Source organism: Aotus nancymaae, unplaced genomic scaffold (assembly GCF_030222135.1).
Source record: "Aotus nancymaae isolate 86718 unplaced genomic scaffold, 86718_ANA_hifiasm-v0.15.2.pri h1tg000029l, whole genome shotgun sequence".
Taxonomy (NCBI): Eukaryota; Metazoa; Chordata; class Mammalia; order Primates; family Aotidae; genus Aotus; species Aotus nancymaae.
In genome coordinates, this window is record NW_026988442.1 from 92,790,766 (window position 1) to 92,814,615 (window position 23,850).

At 56.6% G+C, this 23,850-nt stretch overlaps 1 protein-coding gene across 1 annotated transcript in view; it reads right to left on the reverse strand.

Moving 5' to 3' along the window:
* LIMS2 (LIM zinc finger domain containing 2) overlaps nucleotides 1-17,482 on the reverse strand; it is a 33,057-nt gene extending 15,575 nt beyond the window's left edge. The window contains 4 exon segments of the mRNA XM_012462323.3: nucleotides 143-263; nucleotides 536-602; nucleotides 3,072-3,231; nucleotides 17,447-17,482. Of these exon segments, the coding sequence (XP_012317746.2) occupies nucleotides 143-263; nucleotides 536-602; nucleotides 3,072-3,231; nucleotides 17,447-17,457 (359 nt within the window). The 5' untranslated portion in view covers nucleotides 17,458-17,482.
* Between the last annotated feature and the right edge of the window lie 6,368 nt (nucleotides 17,483-23,850).

A 23,850-nucleotide genomic window follows, 5' to 3' on the forward strand; every position in this document is an offset into this window, starting at 1 on the left:
AGGGTGGACGGCCACGTCAGTGCAGGCTGCAGAACCGGGACCCTACCGGGCCCTCAGCCAGTGGGTAGCACACGGGAGGGGCTGGCAGGCGCGCTGGGAAGGGCTGTGGCCGCTCCTCTCCGGCCCGATGCGGCCACCTCACCTGCCGGCGTTCTTCACGAAGCCCAGGTCAGCCAGCTCCACGTCACACAGCTCGCAGCGGAAGCAGCCCGGGTGCCAGTTGTTGTTCATGGCCTTGATGACGCGGCCAATGATGAACTCGCCTGGAAGAGGACAGGTCCCTGCTGGGCAGGCGGCGTGTGCCCGTCCCCTCTTCGGGCCCTCCCAAGCCCCGTCCACCTAGCACTCCACCTGCTCTCCGCCTGGCCCATGGGCTACCTCGTGATGGTGATGCCTGGGGCCCGAGGTCTGCTGCTCAGAGAGGCAGGGTGGGCGGTTAGGAAAGAGCTGGGCCAGTTCTGTGTGCCCCCTCATGCCCCCCCGCCTGCTGCCCACTTCCCAGTCATCTCAGGGTGTGTGCTGTCACCTGCCTTACCACAAGATCCGCAGCACGGAGCAAACAGCATTTGGAAGTCGTGTTCGCAGTACTTCCGGCCTTCAAACTGCAAAGGGGCCGCAGAGAGAGGACAAGCAAACCAGCCGTCATCCCCACGAGCTGCCCAGGCCCTTGTCGGGTCAGGACCTGACAGCAGGGGAAGGGGCACTGAGACAGGGCATGCCCGGCTGAGGCTGGAGCAGCGGGTCCCAGGCCTGGCCAGCAGAGGACACTGGCCCATTTGGGATGGCGGGTTGCAAAGGGAGGGGCCATCTGTCAAGGGACCACTGGTGTCTACTGAGGATCTGGGCCCTCTTAGTCCTGAGAACAGGCAGGGGTCGAGGGGGGTTTAAGCCAGGAGAGATGAGATCAAGTTGGAAGCGTCGTGTCACTCGGCCTTATTTCCTGTACCTTCTCTGTGGGAGAAGCCCAGCTCCCCCAGCAGCCACGAAGACCCAGGGACAGGAGACAGAAGGAAGGGAACACAGGAAGGGCCCAGGCACTGGGGGTGGGAGGGGGTAGGGGGACGGGGAGAGCCCGGGCATGGGAGGGGTGGTGGGGGGGAGCACAGGGCTACGGCCAGCAGGGGTCAGCGTGCACACCCTCCAGGCAGCGCTGGCATCGAGGGCCCCTGTGCTGGCCACAAACCGGGCCAAAGCCTGCCTCTGCTTTCCTCTCTTTTAACAATTTTATCTCCTATGTTTTAATTTGGTATTTCCTCATTCTCTGAAATGAGTGTCTTATTAGACTGAACTGGATTTAGCCCTACTAAGTGACCTGTAGAGGCACGAGAGGCTTAAACTCTTTCAGCAATGGAAATCATCTGGGCACCTACTGTGTGCCAGGCTTTGTTGTGGGCACATGGTCCCCCCTCCCAGAGGTGTGTCCGCCCCTCCCGCTGCCTCTACACTTGGCCAGCACTTCTCAGGGGCTGAAGGCACTATGAGGAACGGTGGCTCCTGCTCTGCCAGGCAGACCACGCACCCACATCCATGCACCAGCCAATCCCATCAGCTCTACCTCGAAACAGAGCAAGCATCTCACCGCTGGTCACCACCATCACCACAACCACCAGTGATTGTGGTAAATGGAACAGCCGGCTCCCTGGGGGGCAGAGGCAGGCCCTGCTGTGCGGCATTTGCCAATGTCCATGGTGTGAATATATCTGTCATGGCCAACTTCCGGCTGCCAACACGACATGGACCTGGACGTGAGGGGAGCTGTGCCAGAGGACAGAAGTAACCCCAGCAGCACAGACAACAGTAAAATGTAACAAAATAATTAGCAAGTGGTATGCTTTGAGTACTTGTTACCTCTGTTTTTAATAAAATGTTATCCCATTGTACGTTTATATAATTTAATTTTTAACAATAGCCATGCTGCACAACCAGCTTGCAAGAGTGTTGATGGTTTAACGACTGCTCTTGTGAGCTGGTGGGAGTCACTTCACTTTCATCTGGGCAACTGCACTAATTCAGCTCCTGGTCCCCCCGGCCTCACGGCCTCCATTCCTGCCCCGCCTCACACCCTCTCCTCAACACAGCAGCCAGAGGGATCCTTTTTTTTTTTTTTAGACGGAGTCTTGCTCTGTTGCCCAGGCTGGAGTGCAGTGGTGCGATCTTGGCTCACTGCAACCCCCACCTCCCAGGTTCAAGCGATTCTCCTGCCTCAGCCTCCTGAGAAGCTGGGATTACAGGCACCCACCACCACACTAGGCTCATTTTTTGTATTTTTAGTACAGATGGGGTTTCACCATGTTGGCCAGGCTGGCCTCAAACTCCTGACCTCAGGTGATCCACCTGCCTCTGCCTCCCAAAATGCTGGGATTACAGGCGTGAGCCACCGCGCCCGGCCAGGGCACCTTTTCAAATGTCAGCAGATGGTGTGACTCCTCTCCCCATACTCCGGGGAGGCTCCTGTCTCTTGCAGAGCAGAAGCCTAAGGCTCTGTAAAGGCCCATGGGGCCAAATGAGATCCACCTCCCGGTCCTCGGCTCCTGGCCCTCTCCCTCTCATGCCCTCAGCTTCCGCCACACCAGCCTCCCTGCTGCTCTCCACACAACCCCACGTTCTCCCACCACAGGGCCTTTGCATGTGCTGTGCCCTCTGCCCAGTGCTCTTCCTGCAGAGATGTGTGTGGCTCCCTCCCCTCAGGTCTGCCCAAACTTCACCTTCTCTGAGCACCACCGCACCCCACCCTGTGAGCCCTGAGCCCCAGGGCATCAGCATCGGCTGGTGGGCTGTGGGGTTGCTATGCTCACTGTCTGGTCCCCATGGAGGCCAAGCAACACCAGGGCAGGGGCCTGCCCACCGTCTGCCCAGAGCAGGCTGGTGAAAGGTGGCTGTCTGTTAGCGCCCAGGGCACCCGGGGCGCTGTTCACCTCTCACAGGTGAAGGATGGGCCCGTGCAGAAGCGCGAGCCTGGTTCTGGGCTGGCTCCAGGCCTGGCCCCGTCAGCAGTCGGGACCACGGCATGGAGCCCGGGTCTGAGGGCAGACGCTGAGCTGGTCTGAGAAGGCCCTCAGGAGCGTCCTCACCTCGTAGAAGAGCCCCTCGGGGAAGGGCCGGAAGCACTGGGCGCACACGAAGCAGTGCTCATGGTACAGCTCCCCGTTGCTGTTGACGATGCGCTCGGCGGGGGCGAAGCGGGCCTGGCAGCGCTGGCACACGGCGTTGGCCAAGGCGTCCGACATGTTGCTGGAGGCGGGAGACAGGAGGGGTGAGTCAGAGCTGGGCAGGGGCACAGGAGGGGCACACACAGAGGCCTGCGCCCGACAGACACATCCCAGATTAAAAATCAGGAAAATCGCTGTAAGCCAAGGTCCAGGCCGCTCAGTGCTTGTAGCGCCCACCCCTTGGGGTGTCGGGGCCAAGTCAACTCCCACCTGGGCCCCCATCGCCCCTTCCTCAGGAACCAGAGAGTCTCCGTCACCGACCGCCACCCAGCGCATGTGAGCGGCTCCGTATTTGCACTTTTATTTCATCCCCAAGGCAACCTGGCAGCTACTATTATTGTGGCCTCTTCCAGAGAAGGGACCTGAGCCTCAGAGAGGTTGAGTAACTGGCCCAAGCGCACACAGCAGAGCGGGCTCCATACTTGAACCCAGACTGCTCAGTCTTCTGCGGTCCCAACCTCTGCACCACGAGTTAGTTTCACACTGACCGCCTCCAATAAACACATAACCACCCAACCACGGAGAAGGCAAGAGGGTAGTCAGGTGCGGTGGCTCAAGTCTGTCGTCCAGAGCACTGGGGGAGGCCAAGGTGGGCGGATGCCCTGAGCCCACGAGTTTGAGACCAGCCTGGGCAATATGGCAAGAACCCATCTCTAACAAAAATACCAAAAAAAAAAAAAAAAATTAGCCTGGTGTGATGATGCAAGCCTGTAGTCCCAGCTACTTGGGAGGCTGAGGCAGGAGGATGACTTGAGCCTGGGAGGCCGAGGCTGCAGTGAGCTGTGCCCATGCCACTGCACTCCAGCCTGGGCGACAGAGTGAGACCCTGTCTCAAGAAAAACAAAGGCAAGAGTGTGAATCTTTGGGACGAGACGGTGAGGGGGCAGATCTCATCCGTGCTGGGCACTGCCTGTCCCCTGAGTCAGTGCTGGGTTTCCTTCTGGGAGGGGTGAAATGCAAACTACAAAGGAAAAGCCCAGAGTGAGCCAAGCCCACAGTCAGTCCAGTCCCGGGGCCCTCCGGCACGGCCAGGAGGGGCCTTTTAGACTCAAAAACAGGGTTAGGATGTAGCCCCAAACACCCCAACTGCCTCTACAACCTTCAAAGAACCAGACACCCCACACCTCTCAAGCATCAACTCCAGTGGATCGGTTGTGACGGCCTGGAGGGGCGGGCAGAGAGGGAGCGTCAGGCTCACTGGGGAGTGATGCCACCAGCTGGTAACGTCTGCCTGGGTGCAGCTGGGGAGTGGCAGGACTCGAGTGCAGAGCCTTTGGGAATGCCCCTCCGCCTGCTCTGCCTCCCAGGATGAATCCCACCCAGCAGTCACTCACTGCTTTGGCATTATGAGGGGAATGCTTGGTGAGTGGGGCTCCTGTCGGGCTGTTCTGCGGCCTGCGATCTGGGCAGGGCCGGCCTGAAGAGCGCCAACCACAGGGAAGCGGGGCCTTAGACAGGACGGGCCCAGGGCTGGAGGCCAGGGCTGCGCTCAGGGTCCGGTCGTGGGCTGTGGACGGAAGGTCTCACAGGAAGCTGCTGCCACATGGAGATGGACTGGAAATCTGGAAGGGGCACCCAGGTTGACGTCCTTTCTTCTCTGCTTAGGGACTCATGTGGCAGAGGCCGGCTGGAAGGCCATTTGGCGACACTTTCCAGGCATGCTGGACTTCCGTCCACCTTGGCCTGCCCTCTGGTGCGCTTAGGAGACCAAAGCCCCCACCTGAGCCCACATTTAGGCCAGAGGAGCAAGGAAGCAGAGGAGGTGGCAACAGGGGTTGGAAAGAACCCGAAAAGAAAGGACGTCTCGGCACCCAGGGGCCGGTCCTCAGTCCTCTCAGCTCTCTGCTGGTCTCCACGGGGCGGGCCAGGCAGGCCACCAGGGCGGAGGCTGGCCACCCCAAGCCACCCTAAGGGTTGGGCTGGGCTTCCCTAGGACAGGCTTGGTTTCCTTCCTGGAGAACGCTGTGAACCTCCTCTTCTGAAACACACACCCAAGGTGGCAGGGAGGACTTCCAGTGCCTGACCATGAACGAGACCTTGGGAGTCTTAGAGAAATCAGAAATAAACAGGAAATCCCATGACTCTGGGCCCAGAATTCCTCACTCCAAGGACTCAGAAAATGAAGCCAAATAAGGACTTCCACCCAGCCCCAGCCTTTCAGATTGCGCCTTAAAGCCAGACCTCTAGACCCCAGTGAGTGAGCACACACCCCTCTCACCCGCTGCGGGCTCCTGTTCTCTGCCCCAGGGGCTGCTGTTTGGGGCCGGCACCCACAGGCTCGTCGCCTCTGGCTTCCAGGTGGGCTGACCCTACTTCCACTGGCCAGGCGCTGCTGGGCTCCGTGCCCTTTGTTGTGGTGACGGGCACTCCTGCGCCGCTAGCCCAGGCGCTTCACCACCCTTCCTCCCTCCCCCCTTCACAAAGGACCCTCAGTTAGCGCTCTCCAGTTACCATGCTTCCCACCAGGGAGCAGCCTGGCCATACCCTCGCTCCTCTGCCTTCACGTTCATCTTCCAGTTGGACGTGGATGGCCCCTAACCAGTTCCCTGGCTGGTCCCCAGACACCTCCGGTGAGAACATTGCCACCTGTGCCCAACAAGCCTTGCACAAACCCTGGCACAGGCAGGTGGTGTGTGGGGTGACCACCTCCCTCCTGCACCCAGGGACTGCCCCAGCCCAAGTCACAAGCATCAGAGCCCCTAACAGCAGCTCTGTGAGAGGCCCCACGACGCCCCACGGGGAAGCACAAGAGCATTCCGGCCCACTGGCAAAGACAGGACAGACAGGAGCAGGCAGAGACAATGGAGCCTCAGCACCATGAGAGAACTGCTTGCCGGCTCCCGCCGGGCAGGAAGAGAGGCAGCGGGACACTGCAAGGCCGACAGAGACCTGGGCCCACCCGCCCAACTCTACACCTGATAGCCCCAGCCACCACCTTGGGACCTGGGGAAGGTGCTCGCCTCTCTGGGCCTCACTTCCTCTTCTGTAAAGAGATGCACCAGAGAAACGGTAGCCACCTCCAGGAGCCGAAGTGAAGAATGAATGGCACCCACGTGTCGCACAGAGCACCAGGCCAGCCAGGCAAAGCACTGGATAAAGAGAGCTATTGTTTTCCAGCAACTCTGGGAGCCTTCCACAGTCCCTCTGCATTGCTCAGCCCAGGGGAAGGCCTGCAGGCTGCCTGCACTCCCTGTGAGAGGGCAAAGGGCCAGAGACATGGACATTCCATGTCCTCCTTTGCACATTCCTTCAAGAATAGGGAACACAGAGTCCGCCCAGTTATCCCCCAGGAGACACCACTACCCGCCTCCAGCTGGACTACGCAGACACACTGCCCAGGGCACGCCCAGGCTGGAAGCCAAACCCCAGACCTGGGGTAGAGCATGCCATCTCACGCCCTTCCCCAGCCTCCCCAGAACCTTGCAATGCTCTCTGTCTTGACAGCCAATACAAGCCAATTTGTTGCAAGATGACCCTGAGTCTGGGGTGGGATCAGAGGAGCCTGCTCTGTTCCAAGCCTTTGTAAGAGGAGGAGGCCGGTTCCAGATAAGGAGATTGAAGCACGGAGAGGGTCGGTAACCAGCTAAGGGTCACGCAGGATTGGACTCATGCTCCCCCCATTCCCTCCTGGCATCCCCCATTCCAGATTCTGTTTCTTCAATAACCCCAGCCCTTCTTCCATCCCAACCTCCCCCACACCTGAGTCTAGGAAAAGAGTGTAAGGACCTGGGAAGAGTCAGGGGCCAGCTGCAAGGGGTCTGATCACACCCAAGATGAGCCAGTGTTGCTGAGGCCACGTCAGCCTGAGCAGCAGTCAGGCCAAGGGTGTGTGCCCTGTAGCCAGGCACAGCAGGCTGCGACCCTGGCCCGTACACCCCCTGCCTGTGTGACCTGCAGCAGAGGACTCTGCAAACCTCAGCTTCCTCATCCACAAAATGGGCCAGGAATCGCTACCTGCAGGCACTTTAGGAGGGTTAAGTGAGGCAATTCCTGCAAGCACAGCCCATGCTCCGTCCTTCATCCAACAGGTCTTCACTGAGCACCCGCACCGAGACAGGCTGTATTCCGGGTGTGGAGGGTTGCAGGAAGGGACCCCACTGCCGCACAGCCCACGGGCAGCTTCAGACCCCCAGCACTGCCTGGGCCTCCTCCCTGCCCCACCCCCACAAAGCCAGACAGCGGCCAGTGTCAGGAGTCACCTGGTTATGCGAGGTCAATAAAAATTTACACAAAGCCAGCCAGCCACGTTTTTCTAGCTTCTAGCCTGCTAGACAATTAACATGCCACCTTGGGCTGCTATACACAAGATGCATTGACACCATCAGAAACAGACTCCAAATCGGTATGAAACCTGTCTGAAATTAGGGCTTCTTCGGAAGCCCTCGCCGTACCTCTTTGCTCTAGCAGCTTTACTTTTAAGCAGGTACACCTGAAACATGTCACACTGACATCAGAGAACTGGCAGAGGACACGAACCAGAAGCTCAAAGAAAAACAAAATGGAGTGGCGAATAATATCAGGCACGTGCATGCTCAGGGCGGCCCCGCGCCTGACTGTCACCATCGTGCCCATCCCGCCTGCGTCTCAGCTGTGGTTCCGTACTGTGAAAGTCACTCTCCAGCACAGCCTTGGGACCATCAGTGCCCCGGCCACCCGCAGCCTGGTACCACGGTTATGCCATAGGCGCCCAGGGTTGTCCAGAGGCTGACTAGTGAGGGCGCCTGCTCCAGCTCTGCCACACACAGGCAAGTGAGTCGGCCTCCTGAGCCTGGGGGTCCCTACCTGAACAGCAGGCTGCACTGGACCTGCTGTGCCAGCACAGGCGGCAGCCCAGCATGCAGCAGGGACTCCACAGAGGGCCGCGCAGCAGCCTGCAGTTCCCGCCCTCCACTCAGTGCCCTCCGTCTTCCTTCTCAGCAGAAGAGATCTTTGATGGCTCAGTCCTCTAATTGCCCCTCTGGGTGCCTTCCCTGACCACACACTAGGAGCTCAGAGTGGACTGCACTCAGGGGCTGGGCGTGGGCTGTGGGCGGAAGGTCTCACAGGAGGTCTCGCTTGCCCTGGGTGGCACTGGCCTTCCCCTGCTCCTGGGTCCTCCAGGCCCTCCCCTACCTCTACGACTGCTGCTCCTGGCTCTCTCCCTGGCCCCCCAGCCCTTCTGCCCAGCCTTGGCCTCCTCCCTAGGGTCCCCAACTGTCACTTTGATGCAGAGGACCCCAAGCTCACAGCCCTATCGCTCTCTCTCTCCCTCGTTGGCTGCTGGGCACTGCAAAGGCAACATGTCCAGGAGCTGCTCCTCCTGCCCCTGACCCCGAGAGCGAGGGGAGGTGGCTCCAGCGCCATCCCGGTGCCCCTGCCAACCTCCCCATCCAGAGTCAACTAACTCTCTGGGAAGCCCTGAGGACGAGCCTCAACCCCTCTGGCCTCTCCCCTCAGCCCAAAAGGAGCCTATCTACACTGGCAGTCCTCCATGGAATGAAGCAGGACAGGCACTGGAGTCAGTCCAACCTGGGTTCAAATCACAGCGTAGCCACGTTTGGGGTGGGTGAGACCAGCAGGTGCCTGCTCGGCTCGGAACCTGTCGCTCATCTACAAAGTGCAGCACGATCGCCCCAGTCTGAAAGCAGTGCTGGGGGCGACACAGGCTCCCTAGTCTCTAACACCGGCCCCTGGGCGCACCCTGCCAGGAGAGCTGGTCACAGGTGACATCAAACCCCGTTAGATAAAGTCGCGCGCGCCCACCCTGTCGCCAACCCAGGGCCCATTCGGCGCCCGGGAGAGAGCCCACGGCGTCGGAGGTCCCGGCGGGGTTTCCGAGGGAAGGCCTGTCCTGCCGCGGCAGCTTTCCGGCCATTGTCCCCGCCACCCGCCCCGCCCCTGGCCACCTACCCCGCGGCGGACGGCGGGCTCTGCCGGTGCTGGCGCCGCCGGTACAGCCCCGACGCGGCCAGCGCACCCAGCCGGGCCGCCATGGCGCGGGGCAGCCGCTTCGAGGTAGCAGGCTCGGCCGCCTGGTGCAGGGGCCGTGGGACCACCTCGGAGGGGAGGCGCGGCCGCCTCGGGCCAGACACCGCGACGGGACGGGCGTGTGGGCGCCTCCCCCGCGCTGGTCTCGAGCTCACGTTACGCACTGGGATCTCCAAAGGGCAGCGGAGTCAACTCCAAATAGAAAGGATATTGTTCGCGCGGCGGAGGCAGCTCCTGAAAGCTGAGGCTGGCAGGGCTGGGTCCCGCTGGGAGGGGACTGGTCTGGGAAGGCCCCGGACAGCACTGAGGTGAGGTCCACAGTGGCGGCAGGACACCCAGGAGGTCACCGGCTGCCACCTGCCAGGAGGAAAGCCTGTGCCCCTGGACGCGCTGAGGAGGGCAGGGTCAGCTGAGGAGGGCAGCGAGGACCTGGCGCCTTTAGGAGGCCTGCCAACAGTAAAGAAACCCCTCTTTAGGACCCCAAGAGGAGGGCAGCGGGGACCTGGCACCTTTAGGAGCGCTGCCAACAGCCGCAAAGACCCACATTCTGCTTTGCTCCCTTCCCTGAGAGCCTCTGCCACAAACACCACCCCGGGGCACCCGGACCCGGCAGAGCCAGTCCTCTGGATCTGGCCAACAAATGGCCAAGGACCCCAAGAGAGACCCATATCTTAGAGAAAAGGCAATCCTCCAGCTTCCAGGGGAGAAGACACAGAGGCACGCAGTGGAAACCACCAGGAAGGCACCATGCCCCACACATTTTTACCCAGAGAGACGGGCAAGGCTACTTGTGATCCAAGCGTGAACACCCACGGTTGGCATCCAAACGGTGGCCAAGGTGGCCCTGGTCAGCAACGCAATAAAGATCCAGCGCACTTATGGAATCTTTAACACCGATTCCATTTCCCTGATTAACCTTTCTAGAAAGTCAGAAAGTTTGAGGAGTATCTTCTTCTGCCTTCCCAAAACAAGCGCTGGCAGCCTTCACTAAAGACAGGAGGGCACGGGTCCTCCCGAACTGGGGTGGGAGAAAGCCTTGGAGGGGGCTCTCTGGCTCTCAGATACCAGGCCCACATGCCACCACCGAGCAGCACACTCACCCAGCAAGTCCCAGCAGGAGGAGGTACCCATTAAGCACCCTGGGAGTCAGGGGCAACAAGCACTGGGTACAATAGAATTAGTAAATGCAGCCCAATTCCAAAGTTGCACAACACTGATCAATTCAACAAATAGTTTTTTAAAGGTGGCCCCGGGGGCTAAAGGGCATAGATAGGCTGAGCCTAGAGAAGCCAAAATAAACCAGGAATACCTCTGAATCTGATGTAGATAGCTGAATGCTTACGAAAACTGATGCAGAAAATGTTCTTACAGCAGCTACAAGTCAATGGCATAGGGCCTAAGCCCCTCTTGCCACCCCCGACAGCCCCTCCCACGTGGAAAACCTCAACACTAGAATCCAGGACTCTCGAGCAGAGCCACAGTTTTACGTAAGGAGGAAACATTTACTTAGGGCTCCAAGGGTCACCTGTGGAGCTGGAAAGGAGGCTACAGCCACAGTGTTTCATACAACATAATTTGTAAACGAAGTTCAAGCACAAGTTCACCAAGTACGAATCGATTCAACAAATATTTACTATAAAAGCGGACATCGGAGGCTAGAAATTGAGAGAGGCTTAGAGTCTGATTGAGCCCAAATCCCAAATCTCTGCACAACCTTACCACCCATTCTCCGCCTGTGCTGCTGCAGGGATGGGATTGGGAGCCACAGGTACTATACACTGAGCCTAACACTATACAAAGTATTATACACCATGGCCAAATGGGATCTGGGTCCGTGCTCTGGCTCGAGACATTTGCAAAAACACTGAGTGATGTCAGCAAAAAACGGTGGAGCAAGGACCCCCAGAAGTTCGTCCCTCCACAAAAGCAATGAGAAAACCAAGCAAAAAATACCGGAATCTACTCTTTCAGGACTCTGCAAATCCACCACAGGCTTGCAGTAACCCTAGGAACGTCTGGTCAAGAAAAACAGATGAATCTTGGCAAAAACAGTGAGGTTTGTGTTATTTCAACTTACCCTAGTCCCTTATTCCTGCTCCCTAACTCCATGGCTGCCTTGAAAAATGATAGCCCACATTCCCAGCAAGGAAGTAGCAGAATGGAATATTATGAACAACTGTATGCCAATCAATTAAATAACCTAGCCAAAATGGAGAAATTCCTAGAAGGACACTACCAAAACAGACTCAAAAAGCGATAGAAAATCCAAATGTATCAGTCTGTTTTCATACTGCTATTAAGAACTGCATGAGACTCAGTAATTTAGAAAGGAAAGAGGTTTAATTGACTCACCATTTAACAGGGCTGGGGAGGACTCAGGAAACTTAGAGTCATGGCAGAAGGCAAAGGGGAATTGAGGCACCTTCTTCACAGGTGGGAGGAAGAAATGCAAACAAAGGGGGAAAGAGCCCCTTATAAAACCAGCAGATCTCGTGAGAACTCACTCACTATCATGAGAACAGCATGAGGGAAACACCCCCATTATTCAATTACCTCCACCTGATGGCTCCTTTGACACATAGGGATTATGGGGATTACAATTCAAGATGAGATTTGGGTGGGGACACAAAGCCTCACCATGTCACCAAATAAAGCCAGTAACATGTAAAGAGACTGAGCTAGTAACCAAAAAAACTTCCACAAAATAAAGCCAGAGCCAACTGGCTTCACTGGTGAATTATATCAAAGGTTTAACTAGAATTAACACCAAACCTTTAAACAAACAAACAAAACACCAGTGTGGTGGCACATACCTGTAATCCCAGCTACTCAGGAGGCTGAGGCAGAAGAATCACTTGAACCCTGAAGGCAGAGGTGGCAGTGAGCTGAGATCACACCACTGCACTCCAGCCTGGGTGACAGAGTGAGACCTTGTCTCAAAAAGAGGAAAAAAAAAAACCTTCACTAAATCTTTCAAAAAAATAAAAGAAAGACTAGGAGGGAACACTTCTCAACTCATTCTATAAGTATTACCTTGATATCAAAATAAAACACGAAGGTCACATAGATGCAAAAGTTCTCAATCAAATACTATAAACTAAATCTAACACTCTCTATAAAGTATTATACACCATGACCAAATGGGATTTATCCCAGCAATATAGGGTTGGTTTCACATCCAAAAATCAATGTAATATACCATATCAACAGAATAAAGGGAGAACACTCTATGACCGTCTCAATAGATGCAGAAAACACATTTGGCAAAATCCAACATCCTTTCTTAATAAAAACACCCAACAAACTAGGAATAGAAGGGAACTTCTTCAACTCGAAAAGGCGCATCCAGAAAACCCATAGCTCATACTTAGTGGTGAGAAAATGAATGTTTTCCTACTAAGGTCAGGGCGATTTCCAATCTTGCCATTTGTTTTCAGCATTGCACTGGAGATTCTATCAAGGACAGTTAGACAAGAGAAAGAAAGAAAAAACATCTAGTTTGAGAAGGAAGAGTGAAACTTTTTATCTGCATATTACATACTCACATATAGAAAACTCTTTTTTTTTTTTTTTTTTTGAGACAGAGTCTGGTTTCTTTGCCAGGCGCCAGGCTGGAGTGCAGTGTCACGATCTCGGCTCACTGCAACCTCCGCCTCCCAGGTTCAATCAATTCTCCTGCCTCAGCCTCCCAAGTAGCTGGGACTACAGGCATGCACCATCGTGCCCAGCTAATTTTTATATTTTTAGTAGAGATGGGGTTTCACCATGTCGGTCAGGATGGTCTCGATCTCTTGACCTCATGATCCACCTGCTTCAGCCTAAAGAATCCACCCTCAAAAAAAGAAACCCTATTTACAGCTAAGAAATGAGTTCACTAAGTCTGCATGGCATAAGATCAGTAGCCAAGAATCACTAGCAATGAGAAATCTGAATATGAAACAAAACAACCCCATTTGGGACAGCATCGAAAAGAATAAAATACTTAGGAGTAAGTTTAACAAAATAAGTGCAAGACTTCTTATTCACTGAAAACTAAAAAACACTATGCAAAAAAAAAAAATGTGCAAATCATATGTCTGAGAAGTGTCTTGTATCCAAATAAATAAGGAACTCTTACAATTCAACAATAAAAAGACAATCCAATTTAAAAATGGGCAATTTCTCCAAAGGGGATTTACAAGTGGCCAACGGACACATGAAGACATGCTCAACATTATCAGTCATTAAGAAAATGGAAATCAAAACCACGTATGACACCACTTCGCACCCACTAAACCAGACAACAATAACAAGCATTAGCAAGGGTGTTGGGAAACTGGAACCTTCATACATCCCCGGTATAAAATTTAGTAAACATAAAATTGTTCAATTACTTGGAAAACAGCGAGGCAATTCCTTAAAAAGTTTAACATAGAGTCCATATGTTACCCCAAGGTAAGTAGAGTTACCCCAAGGCCCTGGGGCATGTACCCTCAGCCCAGCGGGCAGAGGCAGAGATGGCACAGACAGGCTGTCCTCCAGAGCCAGCTCCCCACCAGACTCCTCGCTGGGAGGCTGAAGACAACTCCATGAGTTTCCTGGGTATTCCTCCAAGGACACAGGGGAGGACACAGTTGGTTTTATGTTCATACGTGCATTCAGTCACGGCGTCTCAGCAAGACATATGCATTCACCCATGGAGGCATCTTACTAGGGTGGTCATCCTGCTAAGTCATCTAAGTAAATATGCACCTTCGGAAAGGTACAAGCTACACCTAAACAGAACAAGGAGGATAGTGACAGTGCCTTTCCTGTCCCCTTCCCCACCTGGAAATGAAGACCTAGGGGAGGGTTAAGCCTGCCCACAGCACAGCACAGATAGGGACAGAGAGAAGGATGATCCTCTGCATGTGGAAAGCCCGGGGTCCTCTCCACAGTGGCTGCCTGGGCCATCCCTTGCCAGCCCACAAGCGCTGAGTGTTAACTATTCAGGAACTCTGTAAAGCGTTAACGGCATGTTGGTGGCTTGAAATGAGCCCAGGTCGGGCAACTCACACCTCGGGACTAGACACCCTATTACGCCACTGGCCAGCTAGAGGGGGCCAGTCAGCACCAGAAGTAGAAGAAAAAGGAAGGAGGTGAGGGGCCATGGCAGTGCCCACCAGGCCCAGTCTGAGGCCCAGGGCTCAGTGGTGCCACATCACAAGCCACCTCACTTGTTACCCACTTCACACTTTGCTCAAGCCCCTGACACCACTGCAGCCTCACGTGCTGTGCTGAGGGCTCTGGCTGCACTCAGCTGCCCCTTGGCTGACTCCTTCTGCCTAGGGGACCACTGAGCACATGCTTCAGCCAGAGGAGGAGGGGCAAGATTGGCAGATATGAGGACAGGGATCTAGCAGCCTGCTCTGCCCTGTACTAAGTGTGGGCTCAGCACACCATCAGGCATACGCAGCCTCATGCATGATCGCCACGTGGTGGGTGAGACTCCACTTTATCCAGCCAAGCCACTGAGCTCACACAGCCATGGGCGTCAACATCCCAGGCTCCATTTCCAGGAGTGCCAGGACAGCTGGGTCCCTAGGTAGGTGGCCTTAATATCCTCCTTGTAGAACAATGGTGATCCCGGAGCTCCCTTCAGCTATGACAGCTGTGACAGTCAAAGATCTTGTGGTTGTAAGTTCTAAAGTCCCTGGGTGGCCGCTGAGGCCGAGCCCCCTCTCTTCCCAGGGCATGCTGCACCATGTTCCAGCTGCCTTCAGCTCCCCACCCAGCTTGGGCTTCAGCCCCTCATGCCAGGTGCCTCCCACAGCGCCCCCTCAGACTTGCCACAGCTCTTCAAGCTCTCCACAGCCACACCAAGCATGCTGTCCACCCCCACCCACCACCACAAAGGAGCGTCCTCCCGAGCCCCGCCCTCTCAGATCCTGAGGAGCCTGAGTCAGCCTCCTCTCCTCTAGCCCCTCAGTCACCCAGGAAGGGCCTCCCAGGTGGCTGCCTCCTGTCTCCTTCCCCATCGCCTTCCCAGCAGCCCTTTCTCCACACAGTACCCATGGGTTCATCTGCAGAGAGCATGACCACGCATGCCACTCCAGGTCACTTTGGTGGCTCCCCACTGCCCTCCCTCTGCTCTTGCCCGGTGAGGTCCTGGGGACAGCTGGCAGGGAGAGCCCCTGAAGGTATGTGAGCAGAGGGGGTGTTTCCCAAAGGCACCCTGGCTCTGGGCAGCATGGGCGATGCCAAGAGAACCGGGATCCAGGCACAAGGAACTGTCTGGGATCACACGGGACAGTGGACGTGGAGGACACCAGCATGAAACAGTGGAGATGAAACTCCACAGCTTCTGGGGCAGGAAAACTCTCACACACTCCCAAGGCCCGGTCGGATGTCCGTTCCTCCCAGGCTGGTCTGCCCAGTCCCTGCATGTGGAGGGCAGGAAGGCGATGGGGCAGCAGCACCACGGGCAGCAGGGCCACCTTTGAAGGAGCCGGTGCATTACACTCACAGGTCGTGTCAAACACTCCAGGAGACAGGAACTGCGGGGAGCCACCCGAACCGCGTCAAGGGAGGCTCTCGGGAGTGGAACTGTGGCTGTTTCTTTCTCTTTATGTTTCCAGGTTTCTCCTTATTCTCTAAGACCAGCAGTATTACCCGGACAAGGGACACCCTACACAGTGTCCACCAAAGGCTGACTGTCATCCCTGCGTCATTTGAGGACAAGAGTTTCTCGGGCCCTGGGAACTCACAGCAGTGAGTGCAGGCTGGCCCCTGCTCGCCACCACCTGCCTTCCCAGCGGCTCCTGCCGGGCTCACCTGACTGCCTCAGTCTCCAGGGAAGGCCCAAGGAACTCAGGGCAAGAGGACCTTTGCCAGGGGACAGTGATGACTCGGGGCCTCCCATTCCGGCCCCACCTCCTTGGTGGTTCTGCCCTCCTCACCATCCCTCCTGCGCCTGAAGGAACTACCTCTCACCCACCTCCGTCCACCTCAATGCTGCTTCTGGGGCTGCTCCTGACCCTGTCCCTGTCTCTCTCCCATTTCTTTTCCTAGAAAACTGAGGATGAGAACCAGGCAGCTGGCAGGGACATTTTGAGGAAAATGGGAGGCAGCCCCCCCTCCCAGAACTCTGTGGGGTGACCACAGGCAGTCAGTGGGTCAGCAGATGCTACTCTCTGGGGGATGAGTCCATCCATCTCACTGCAGAGGGGCCTGGGCCAAGGCTTAGGGGTAACTCCAAGTCAGGGGAGCTGACCGGGAAGGGAGGCTTGGGGAGTGCGTGTGAAGGGCAGGGCTTACAAAGTGACAAGTTACTGGCTGTTTTTTGTCCTGGGGCTGCCTTGAGACCCCAGGCCACAGTCTTAATGGCGATCAGAGACAGCTCCCCTGTGGGTCTGGGGTCACCTTGCACATGGTGGGATTTGGGGCCGCAACCTTGGACACACTCTCCAAGCCCCTTTACCTAGCAAAGCTACAGGTCACTCTCTGGGCTGGGGCCTCTCAGAGCCCCAGGTCATGGGATCCTGAAGAAGAGCATCCCACCGCCAGGACTTGGCTGGGAGCCCCCAGGGCCTCAGGGACTGCCCCTCCCACCCAGCCATGAGTCATTCACTTGTACCCAGCTAGGTTCCAGAAAGGGCTGCAGGGACAAACACTGGCCAACACTGGTGGACCTGTGACTGGCCTCCTGAGTGGCTCAGCCTCTATGGCCTCAGCTGACCTCATCTGTGAAATGGCAACGAGGGTCCTGAGAGCAGAGGGTGGGCCAGGCCCAGGGGAGCACCCTGCCCCCCAGCCCACCCCTGCATAGCTGGTGCTTGGGAGCAGCTCTGGCCAAGTCCCACATACCCTTCATCATTATAAACATTTTTACCACCCTAGGTTTACAGAGGAGGAAAGGGAAGGCTCCAGAGATGACACTCATCTCTGGGGTTGGGGATGGCACAGCGGGGGCTCGGGGAAGCTGGGGAAGGCCACAGCCGTGGAACCCTTTGCCCCCTCCCGCAGCCCTGGGCGTGGGTTGTGAGCAAATGGCTGTCCCATCTTGCGAGGGTGGCGGGCGGGTGGGCAGGAGCTCCACCTGCCGCTGCGGGCGCCCGCCCAGAGGAAAAGGCGCGGGGGCTGGGGGACCCCTGCCCGGCGGGCGCTGCCGCCCCGGGAGTTGAGGGAATCCGACGCTCCCGGGCGGAACGGGGACGCTGGTGCCGCGGGGCTGCGGGAGGGCGAGCCGCGCCTCTGCCAGGGGTCCCGCAGTCCCACCTGCCCGGCCCGGGGACGCGGGTGGGGGCCGTTACCTTCCCGTCATGGTGGCAGCGACGCCGAGCCCGGGGTCGCCGCGGGTCTCCCTCTACCGCCGCAGCCGCCAGCCGAGCGCCCGCCCGCCAGCCCCGGCCGCGGAGCAGGGAGACGCCCAAAAAAGGCCAAGAGCCGCTCCGCCCGCATGAGGGGTGGGCGGGGGTGGCGGGGTGGGGCCCGCGGGGCGGGTGGAGTGGAAGGTCAAGGCTGAGGGAGGTGGGCGTGTTGGAGAGGTGGGGTGGGAGATTGGGGGCGTAGAGGTGGCGGTGGGGGTGGCAGGTGGGGGTGGCGGTGGGTGGGGTCGGAGGGGTGGGGGCTAGGGGTGGGGGCTAGGGGCGGGGGTGGCGGTGGGTGAGGTCGGAGGGGTGGGGGCTAGGGGTGGGGGCTAGAGATGGGGTGGCGGTGGGTGGGGTCGGAGGGGTGGGGGCTAGGGGTGGGGGCTAGAGATGGGGTGGCGGTGGGTGGGGTCTAGGGGTGGGGGCTAGGGGCGGGGGTGGCGGTGGGTGAGGTCGGAGGGGTGAGGTCTAGGGGTGGGGGCTAGAGATGGGGTGGCGGTGGGTGGGGTCGGAGGAGTGGGGGCTAGGGGTGGGGGCTGGGGCGGGGGTGGCGGTGGGTGGGGTTGGAGGGGTGGGGGCTAGGGGTGGGGGCTAGAGATGGGGGTGGCGGTGGGGCTGGAGGGGTGAGAGTGAGGTGGAGATGGGATTCGGGGTAAAAGTCGGGGTAAAGTCGGGGCCCAGCCACCCTCACAGCCGCCAACTCCGGGGACACCGAGCGCGGCCGGCGGCGGGCGCGGGTCAAGTCCTTCCCACCCGGGCTCCACTCGCCACCTCCCGGATTCCGGGCATAGTTTTCCTTTTAAAGGGAGTGAAGTTATAATCAACGCGAACCGACACCCCCACCCCCACAGCCCCGCCAGGACGCCCCGCCCAGCGCCCCCTCGGCCGCCCCGACTGCAAACCCGTGCGGGAGAGGGTCGGCGTCCTGGGGGACGCTGAGATCACCTCCCTGCCGGGCTTTCCAAGCCCCGAGTTCCCACCGCGGACCTGGGACCCCCGAGTCCACGCAGTCCCGTCCCCAGGGAGGCCACAGTCGAGGGGGGTCCCTCTTCCGTCGCAAGGCTCCTTTCCGCGGGAAATTCCCATTTCATCCCCCTATGGGGGCCATCGCCCTAACTCGGCGAAAGATACTTCTTCAACGACAAAACCAAATGCCCAGCTCCCGTGTTTCCAGGGGAACCAGGCACGCCTCTGTATAATAAAGCGCAACTGACGAGCTACCATTACAGGCGTTAGATGAAGGGGTGATATAAACTATTTAGGGAATCTCTTCGGAGGAAATTTTTAAACAGACAAAACAAAAAAAACCCCTCGCCCCGCCTGAAGACAGATGTTTCTAGCTGGGCAGTGGCGGGCAGCTCATCTCTGGAAGCAGCCCAGATGTCACACTGAGGGTTGGAAGCCGGGCGGCCTGATGTGTAAACGTGGTGCTACTCCAGTCCTGGCAGCAGAGAAAGATGATCTACAAACGAGGCTGCGAAGCCGCAACCCACAAATAAACTGACGGTGCCGTCCAGAAAGACGAGCTGATAGTATCCTGCAGTTCCGGCTGCAGAAATAAGCTGGGAAACGACACCTGTTCCTAAGTAGCTGGTATTGTAGAGTGAGTTTGCAGTTATTACTTTTCCTTTCTTTCTTTCTTTCTTTTTTGAGATGGAATTTCGCTCTTGTTGCCCAGGCTGGAGTTCAGAGGTGCGACCTCAGCAACCTCCGCCTCCCAGGTTCAAGAGATTCTCCTGCCTCAGCCTCCCAAGTAGCCGGGATTATAGGCATGCACCACCACACCAGGCTAATTTTGCATTTTTAATAGAGACGGGTTTCACCATGTTGGTCAGGCTGGTCTCAAACTCCTGACCTCGTGATCCACCCGCCTCGGCCTCCCAAAGTGCTGGGATTACAGGCGTGAGCCACCGCGCCCGGCAATTTTGCATTTTTAGTAGAGACGGGTTTCACCATGTTGGTCAGGCTGGTCTCGAACTCCTGACCTCAGGTGATCTGCCTGCCTCCAGTTGTTACTTCTTATTGCAAGTGTGTCTCAGCTGATTCTGCTTAACTGTAATTTGATGGTTGATTAAGCATACGTATGGGTGATTTCTTGGCTCATCTGCCCATAAAGAAAGAAAGGCTTTCCACTATTACAGAGGCGTAGGCATGCTGGGGCCGTGCACCAGAAATCCACTGCTGGACGGTTAATTGAATATTGGGGTTCTGTAGAAACCAAAGACGATGAAAAGTACAGAGCATTACACCAGAGGCCCCTGCTCTCCGAGAGGAGACTTCATTCCTGCCTTTTAGCCCAAAAGCCTCCCTGCATATGCTAGCTGAGCACACACGGATCTGTTTGCCAAAGCAGGACCTTGCCTCATCCCAGCGTGCCTCATCCCTGGGCCAGGGCAAGCTCAGTGACAGGGGTAGGGGCTGTGGGCATGGTTCAGCTCTGCTGGAGATGCAGAGGAGAGGCAGTGCAGCAGGGAGGGCAGAGTCGCAGGAAAGAGCTGGCAGTCATACGCTCACACACTCATCCACTTTTTCATTCCAGAGTATTTGCGCTGCATGGGCACTGGAAGTACTGCGGGGAGCAAGAAGACATGGACCCAGCTCTCATGGAGTTTTGCTGGGGGTGAAGGATAGGCAATGAACAAATAAATAAAAATGTACACTAGATTTTAGACGGGGGTAAGTGCCGCCAAAGAAAGGACAGTGGTGGTGGCTGCTTTAGAGTGAAGAGTGAGGGAAAGCTTCTGAGCAGGTGACGTTCGAGCTAAGCCGGAATGAGGGAAAGAGCCGGCAACCATCTGCAGGAAAAGCCTTCCGGCAGACAGCAAGTGCAACGGCCCTGAGGTGGCATGAGCTTGGGGTATGCAAGGTCAGAAAGAAGACCAGCGGGTCTGGAAAACAGGGAGGCGGCAGGTGGAGGGGCATGGGAATAAAGGAGAGGGCCCGGGGCGGAGCAGCAGGGGCAGTCCTCCTTCAAGGCCAAAGCCAACCTGGCTGTGAGAACCACCCCCGGCCCCCTCCCCGGCGGAACTGGGGAAGCACCTGCATGCCCAGAGCCCCTCCCAGGCGGCTTCCTGGGCCAGAGGAAGAATAGCGAGCAGCACACCGCCCTGGCACCCACAGGCTTCACAACACATGGAAAAATAAATGTCTCTTTTCAAAAATACGAGCATAAAAGTCGCTGGGCGTGGTGGTGCAGGCCTGTGGACCTAGCTGTTCAGGAGGCTGAGTGGGAAGATCGCTTGGGCCCAGGATTTCGAGGTGAGCTATGATTGTGTCACTGCACTCTAGCCCAGGCGCCAGAGCAACCTCCTGTCTCTAAAAATAATCATAAGAAATAAAAATAAAAGCATGAGCCTGCCCTCAGCACTGTCAATAGACACACCCTCTGTCCAGCACGAAATGGCCTTGCTTCTCCCCGTGCCAAGCAGCAGCTCAGTGAGAGAAGCCGGCGGGTGCTGACCCACGATTCTCAACACTTGCAGAACAAACAAGAGACCCAGGGTTTCTTTCCAGTCTGAGGAGAACACAGGGCCCTTCTTGGAAGTCCGATTTGCTCAGGCGTGGAGATGGACCTCCCAGCTTCACAGTCTTCCAAAGATGACCTGGCCTTGGAGTTTGGGAGGAAAAGGCCATCTCACTCTCGCCTTTGCTCAGGGACAGACTTGATTCAACTCACGGGTTTGGCCACCACATATTCAGGAACGTCACATGCTTACACCTCAACACATTACACCCTTGGGTATCCAGCAAGAAGCCTCCTGCGCCCAGTGACCTCAGAGTTTCTCCCCTGCGGGGTCCCACCTCTCCCTGCCTCTCAGGGGATCTCTACCACATACTGAGATTCACTTTGCTGCTTTTTTCCCACTGTGACCTTCCCACGGGAGCTTGTCCCACTCTGTCCAGGGGAAAGAGCCACTGCCCACTCCCAAGCCCAGCCTGTCCAGACGTGACCTCACCTGCAAAAGGCCCAGAGTGCGCCACACTGTCCCCACTGTCCCCACACTGCCTGACGGAGGGAGCTGCTCCACAGCTGTTCCCTGACCCCGAATTAGCAACATTAACATGACCACTCAGGTACAGGGAATGGCAGGGGTGGCGCGGCGCTGCGATCGGCAGGTGGAAAGGACCTCCGGGGCCCCGTGCCCATCGCAGGGGCTCTACCTTCTTGGCTGAGACGCCGCTCCGCCTCCTCGGGTGCTTCCTTCCCTGAGTGCTGCCAGCAACTTCTCTGAGGGAAATAGCACCTGCCTGGCCCGCTGGACACAGCCACGTGCAAGACTAGGCAGCCGCCAGGAGCGTCCGACCACCGCGGCACCCAGGCACTCCGGCTTCACCTCTCCCTGGGCAGGAGGCTTGGCCAGAGGTCCTTAGCTGGAGGCAGAGGCCGGAGGCACCTTGGGGTCAGGAGGGGGCGGAAGAGGCTGCGGAAGGAAAGGCGGGCTCCCCAGGGAGGTGCTGCTCCGGGCTCGGAGCCAGGCCCACAGAGCAAAAGGAGCAGCGGCTGCACTCTGAATCCACAGCGGCCGGCAGAGGGGCAGCCCCCAAAATGAGCATTTCCCGAAGCCCTGAGCACAGGAGCCCCGCCGGGCAGTCTGATGTTCACAGCATCCACGGACAAAGGGCAAATCAAGCCCCACAGCAAAAAGAATCCATGCAACTAGCTACGTGAACAACCCAAGAACAGCTACTAGGATGCTGTCTTGCAAGTACTATTTTCCCTGAAAAGAGAAAACTCTCAGGATTATTTATATTAAAATAACACAAATGAATTATTTTATAATTTTCTGCTATAAAACTCTCATTGTACTAGAAATGCCCAGAAGTAGAAAGAAGAAAAATCACCTCCAAAAGGCGGTGCTGCTACACCTTGTTCACTTTTAACATGTACGTTTATTTTTTGCCTGATTGTGATCATTTTGTGGCTTGCAATTTCTTTTTCTTTCTTTCCTTCTTTCTTTCTTCTCTTTCTCCCTTCTTCCTTCCTTCCCTCTTTCTTTTCTTTCTCTCTTTTCTTTCCTTCCTTCCTTTCCCTCTCTTTCTTTCTCTTTCTCACTTTCCTCCTTTCTCCTCTTTTCTCTTTCTCCTTTCTTCCTTCCATCTTTCTTTCTCTTTTCTTTTTCCTTCCTTCCTTTCTCTCTCTCTTTTTCCTTTCTCTCTTTCTTTCTCTCTCTCTCTTCCTTCCTTTCTTTCTCTCTCTCTTTCTCTCTCTTCCTTTCTTTTCTTTCTTTCCTTCTTTCCTTCTTTCTACACTCTTGCTCTGTCACCCAGGCTGGAGTGCAGTGGCAGGATCAAAGCTCACTGCAGCTTTGGCCTCCCAGGCTCAAGCCATCTTCCCACGTTGGCCTCCCAAAGTGCTGGGGTGACAGGTGAGAGCCACTGGGCGGCACCTGGCCTACATTTGCAATTTCATATCAGTTTCTTCAGAAATAAATGGCAGCTGTCTGCCCCTGCATCCGTATCAGTACGCATCAGGGCTGCCCTGGGTCTTGTCGCTGAGAGGCACCATTCACAATGTGCTGCACCCCAGGATCTCCCCGGTCTTGTGCTGTCTGGAAGAAGCGGTGCTGGGATTTATGCACACTGTGCACATGATTTCTGTGTTCAACTTTTATGAGCACAACTGGTTTGCATTTTCAGTCAAGTTTTACACCCCTCCAGGGTGGGACTGTTTGCTTTTACACAACACGGAGCCCAACAGAGAGCCGGCTAGAGGTAAAGCAGGCACCCAAAGATGCGTTGAAACCAGTGATGTATCACTCCATAGCCACTCAGAGACAGGGTCTCACTCTGCTGCCCATGCTGGAGTGCAGTGGTGTGATTATAGCTCACTGCAGCCTCAAACTCCTGGGCTCAAGCAATCCTCCTGCCTCAGCCCCCTGAGTAGTTGGGGCCACAGGCATGAGCCACTATGCCCAGCCCCATGTATTGCCACATTTAAAAAAATAACCGAGAGAGATCCAAGATGGCTGATCACTAGCAGCTCGGGCACGTAGCTCCCAGTGAAAGCGCAGAGAACGAGAGGACGCCACATTTTCAGACAAATATTTGTTGCTCATGGACCAAGAGATTCCCAGCAGAGAAGCCCCACGGGTCACCAGGGCAACTCTTGTGGCCGGTGCGGCGGTTTAGCTGGTGCCTTAGAGCGGCAGTTCTTGGTGCAGAGTCCAGAGATTCCCGGGCAGAAAAGCACCATCAATCTTAACACCGCTGTTTTGGCTGGCGCAGTGGATTGCTCAGATTTTGGCGCTGGGAATCAAAAAGTTGGACGTCCACTCAGAGACCTAGTTAGAAAGTCGGTAATTACAAAGACAACAGACGGATAAATATATAATGAAGGGAAGAAATCA